The 6,000-nt window shown below is 38.7% G+C and overlaps 1 protein-coding gene across 1 annotated transcript in view; it reads right to left on the reverse strand.

Annotated features, from left to right (window-relative positions):
• Positions 1-4,757, reverse strand: part of AhcyL1 (Adenosylhomocysteinase like 1) — a 54,517-nt gene extending 49,760 nt beyond the window's left edge. The window contains exon 1 of the mRNA XM_067787888.1: positions 3,709-4,757. Coding sequence (XP_067643989.1) covers positions 3,709-4,194 — 486 coding nt within the window. The 5' untranslated portion in view covers positions 4,195-4,757. The remainder of the gene's footprint in view (positions 1-3,708) is intronic.
• Between the last annotated feature and the right edge of the window lie 1,243 nt (positions 4,758-6,000).

Below are 6,000 nucleotides of genomic sequence, written 5' to 3' on the forward strand. Positions count from 1 at the left end.
GGCGCTCTAGAGAGACGATACGGAACTAGCATAGGAGACAGGTATACCAAATGGAGTTACTGAACCGCTTCCAGAGGCCTGGTGAAACATTGCAAGAGTTTGCGTCGGATTTTGAAAGGCTGGCACATTTAGCGAATGCGGACGCACCCGTGGTATACACTGAAAGGGTAAAGATTCATAGCTTTATAAATGGCATACGAGACGTCGAAACAAAGCGAGCTACATACGCAAACCCAAAGCCAACATTCGCAGAAACGGTTTCAGGAAACAGCGTCGCTTCTGTGTAAGCCAGTTTTCAAAGCACGCCGTGTGGAAGTAGAAAGGCCAGAGTGGGTAGACGCAATATTGGAGGCGCTGAAAGGATCGCAAAAGCGGAGTTATCAAATGCTTCAAATGCGTCATTGCGATCTTGATCCTGGTGGTTGCAACAGAATGAGTGGTCTTAATAACAAAGCTGGAGGAGATGAGCAAGAGCGTGCCAGATGTAAAGATCAAGAGCTAGCTCCAGCGGTTGAATGTCCTGTGATATCTATCTCGCAAATTGGAAGAAAATCGAGCAGTCTTGCCGTCAAAGGAAAGCTGGATGACAAGGAGCGTGTACTGGCTGTAACTACGGGCGCATTTCACTCCTTAATCCCATCTGATTTGGTCAATAGGAGAGTAAAGCCATTACCTAAGGTTGAGTACGGTCACAGGCGATGTACCACTTGACATTAGTTTGGAGGAAGGGTTCAGCAGTAATCAAGTACTGGTGGAAGACTCGACAAAGACCACGGAAGTCAACGGTAAAGGTTGATGGATCGAATGGGCCAAATAAAGCGAAATCAAAAGTACCTGCGAGAGAAACACTGGCTTTGACAAAACCAAAAGGACGCGCGAAAACGAAGGAAAGAAATTCCCAGAAGGAATGCGAGGGTAGTTTCAAGCTCCATCCAAATTTCGGTGCAGTTGGGAAGGCCCGTACAAATGTGTGAAGAAGATCAGTGATACCATCTACCGCATACAAACAATTGGGAAACCACGAAGTAGAAGAGTGGTACAATTGGAGATGCTAGCGGCGGTTAGATCGAGAGATTTGTCTGATCGGGACGATCAGACTTAGGTGTAGGGCAGTGTTAATTATATTGTAACGAATTTACTTGCAAATCCGTCTTATTTGCAACCTTCTGCTAAGTTCGAATCACTAAACTGTTGAATAAATAACTCCAATATTTAATAATGCAAAATGGCCTTTATTAAAGTACTTCACAATAAATAACTCTACTATTGCCCGACAGATTGCGTGCTTAGTCAAAAATTAATTATTGCGCCTCGACTGTTGTTGCCTTTTATACTCTCTGATTTCCTTGTTCGCATCTTCTAGGCGCTTCCATTTCCAGAATCTACTAGTTGGCCATCAGCTATCAAATTTCTCAGCTGTAACTACAATTGCACGATTTTATAGTTTCTCTCATTGCATACTTTCGGGAGTATCTCAGATATATGCATGTTGTCGTGCGTTGCTTCTCAGCTGCGTGTACGTACATACATATGTATGTGTAGACATAATGATTGATTCGTTTATGGAGAGACAAGTGACTGTCTGCTTTATTGTTGTTGTGACTTTATTTACTTAGCATCAGACTAGGGATGTGAGTATCACTTAGTGTCACTCATATTCGTCACAATATCGTAATGAAATTGTGTACACATATTTTCCTTATATCAGAGAATATTTGTAGTAAAAATGGACGGGATCGGTCAAAGACCACCGCAACTTATATATAAAACAAGTTTAAAAGGGTCGTAGACTAGAATAATAAGCTATAACTTAGCAAAAAATAGTTTTGAATCAATGATATTTCACTTATCAGGTTTTATTGGAAGAGGAAATGGGGAGACATTTTTTTTAAATGGGCGGTGCCACGTGTTATATAGAAAAGTAATTTATCTGAAATGAAATGTGCAATTGAAAAGAAATTGGCCGGATATATTAATGACTTCTACTCGAAATTTTCCTTGGTGAATACCTCTATGAAATTAAAAATCAAATAAGAAAACCAATTATCCTATTTTTACAGGCTACAGAAAATAGTCTGTTTTCAATTTTTAATATCTTTACAAGCCTGGGAAATCATGTTCAACCTTTCATGATTAGCTTCAACGTGTGTCTAACAGAAGCGTGGCCGCTTTATCTTTAACATACCTACCAATCCGATTTGCATAGTTACCATTTAAAGGTACGTTGAGCCCTTTTTACCCAATGAATTTTACAACAATTAGCTGTAACGGTTTACAATATGTAGTTTTACTACATCTTTTTGAGTCAGTTGCATGAGTAATACGCTTTAAACTATTCAAGTATAATTTTCCATTGAAATTGTGTTCACGACCCGAGGACCTAACATCGACTCGGGCTATTATCACGTCCCGGACAAAATACGCGCCCGTCTGGTACGATGAAGAATAACGCATTGCAACTGAAAGAAATGACGCTGATTACAGTGCTACGTTTAAAGCGAGCGCAATAAGTGTGTGAAAGCGAGGAGCTTCAGGTGCTAGCCACCAGGGCGGCCTTGTAAGCGATGTCCAGAGAGTACTTTATTATGGAGGGAGCACTTCCCAGCTCTCCTAAATGGAGGCTGCGATGTACCGCATAGGGACTTGTATTTAAGCAAATATAATATAATGTTTAAAGATTTAACATTAACCTTCAATATAGAGCCACAACTTCTTTTCGCAGTCCATCATATTACACTTCATTCTTTAAAAAATCTAACATTCGGCCTAAGACAATATTTTTGAAAATGGTTCAGAATGATTCACAAAATACTCAGTCCCGGCATTTGGATTTCGGTCTGTGCGTATCAGTGAGCATGTTTCAGCTTCTTATAAAAGTTGTTCCTTGTTCAGGCTGTCCACCAACTCGTTTTCCTGTGCTTCATTCCATTGCAAGAGTACATCCGTAAAAATTGCTAGTGTACATCCGTTCCATTGGGACAGGTAAAGAACTTGTTGGTTTGTTGTAGCTATTTGTGTAACGCCAAAAGAGTTCCACGAAAATTTTGAAAACGTTGGTTAAGCAACATTCCTTGACATGATATTTGATTGCAACAAACCGTCGAGTAGTACCTATATTAGCTGCTTCAAACAATAAAATAGCACAGCTTAATTGCGCTTAAACGCCAACAACATCCGGAAAGCGTTACTGCCAATATCTTTGATATTTCTTCCACAGAACAGAATGTATGAAAGATTAGGACTGTAGTGTTAAGTTTTACAAATTCAGTAAGATCATATCTTAACCATAGAACAGCAATTTATAATTTCCCCAACCCAATTGTCAACCTCACCTACCCGTGGCGAATTCTGTCTCTTTAGCAGGCGAGACTCTGGGGACCCCAAGTTACACGGCGTGGCAACCCCCTTGAAAGGGTTGCGCTGCACAACCTCTTTAATTATTTGGGTATTTAAGTGCCTCTTACGACAATCATACCTTCATCGGGTATAATTAAGCCCTCTAACCCTTTGCAGTTTATTACCGGCAACAAAGAATTTCGGTTGTTTATACCTACAGACCTTTCTAATTATTATGAGTCTTAGCAAAAATTTTATAAAAAATTGCCATTGCTACACACAACATATGTGAACAGCTGTTATGTCCATATTTGCCTACTAGCTTTTCAAACAGAAACTACAAACACTCAGTTAACATATGTATTTACTTACCTGCGTCGAGTATATGTTGCACGCTGCCCAACGAACCGATGCCCCCAACTCCACTAATGTTTCAATCAGTACCGCTGTTTGCGCATTTATATGCGTACAACCAACAATTTTGGCATCTTTTAGCGGCTTATCATCGGCAGCTCGCTTTCTTAGTGCCATTATACCCGGCATTTCTTGTTCGGCTATTTCAATTTCACGCCGACCAAATGCATGCTGACCGGCAATATTACGTACACAAAAATCGGAGTTTCCTTTCGAATTTTTCTGCACTTTTTCACGTGGCGGTACATCATCACCATCATCAGAGCTACTCCCAGTATATGATGCTGAACTAAAGGAATCCGTGGATGATGCAGATAATGAGCGACTGCGATAACGACTTGTCTTTTTGAGTGCACTCGACTTGTTTGGAACGACTGTGGCAACTTCTTGTTTGTCACCACTAGAGCCCGGATCGGGTACTGGTGTATCGGGCAGGTTGTTCATTTTAAGTTGCTTATGAAGTTTACTTTGCTGAAGAATAGTTAACAAGATTATGCACAAAATGTAGGTGTTATAACTCGAAGAATTCTTGTGCTGGGGTTTGTTATTAATACTGCTAGAAAATATTTCACTTATGTTGCTTGGAGCGGTCGCTCACGTAATGCTCACGTGATGCAATTTTTACTTGAGTATAGTTTCTTTTTCTATAGGGGTTTTTCTGCTTTCGTTTTCAATATGCAATTAATACTCCCCTCCCAGTTATTACTTGGTCATATGCCGATCGCTTGTACTATGTACTCATATGTTGGTTTTATACGATGCTTGGTTGACAGTTCACCCGTGATCGGGATACTTGGAAAATAATCGAAATTAAAGCCCAAGAAAAAAACACCAAAGAAGGAATAACACATTGGCCACAGCGAGGAGTTCACGGTGATTTTTTTCTGTTGAAGTTTTAATAAAAATCGATTAGAATACGACTTTTGTAAAATATAAATTAAATATAGCTCCTTGAAAACCGTTCTGTAAATTTCAACGAATCGGACATCGAAATCATAGATTAGATTGATACGAATCTTTTGTTTATGCTCTCATATTTTCGCTCTCACGAGGGATTTATCTTCTAGTTGTTGCTGGCAACAATCACAGATAAATCCCTCGCGCCAGCTGAAGCGGGTACCAGAACAAAAAATGTGCCAGCCAATACGAAAAACATGCCAAAAATTTTGGTAAACTTTAGTTTGACCTACAACTGAAGAATAGCGTTCAAAAATTATGGGAAAAAGGATAAAAATACTTGTTTTAGTGTAAGTATTATTAGTTCGAAGGCGGAGGGTAAATATTATTTCCCATTTAAAAGTTATCACTAAAAACAGGTTTTGTAAATATGAACTCCCTATGCAACTAGTCCATTTTGATCACAGAAACTGGAACGCCAGACATGTAGGATAAGCCCTATCCATTAAATAATGTTAAGTTTTATATCATAAGTCCGCTTTACTGAAATTACAAAAGAAAATATGGTTTTCACTGCGAGTTAAATGCGTTACAATAACGTTGACTAATTAATTTAATCGAAATGATAGTTTTACTTAGATTTGTTTATATTTAACTCTAACTAGTCGTATTATTGTAAAATAACTTTAAGGAAATAAATATTTTACGACTATCATTTTATTAAATGATTGAAACTATAATCGCCGAAATGTATGTCAAAAATCCCCATTTTCAGATCTATTCATTTTTGTTTGGAGTGGCATCAATGATAAATTTTATAAAAAATGTGCATTTTGACAGCGCTCTCTCGAAACAAAGAGTTGCAAATCCATTCATCTATGATCGAAATCCAGTCAGAAGAACTTTTGTTGGTGATGCCAACTTTTTGTTTTGTTTATTCGAAAAAAGTTACCACTTTAAGCTGGAGACATTAGGGCCGTTCCATTGGTTAATCGAGCTCTGGCTCTGGCTCAAATCTCATTGGAACGATCTGGATCAAGTTTATAGTTACGTTCCATTGCGACTTGAGCGAGATACGGATAGAAATTTAACATGCAAATGCAACAACAACGTTGTGATCCTGATATTTATCTGGTTCAATTTCTGATCCGTATAGCAGTTCTGTTCGTTTCGTTTTCTGTAGTAGATTTTTTGACAGCTAACCACTTTTGAGTTGGTAGCACTCATGGCTCAACTATATGGTTGGCTCATCTCTACAGCAATAACATACCTTTGTTCACATTGCCAAAATTAGCGTGTTGGTGTTAGACGAATGGAATAGAATGAAAACATAAAACTGAGTAGCATTTGTAA

The sequence above is a fragment of the Eurosta solidaginis genome, chromosome 5, assembly GCF_040869045.1.
Source record: "Eurosta solidaginis isolate ZX-2024a chromosome 5, ASM4086904v1, whole genome shotgun sequence".
In the NCBI taxonomy this organism is placed as follows: Eukaryota; Metazoa; Arthropoda; class Insecta; order Diptera; family Tephritidae; genus Eurosta; species Eurosta solidaginis.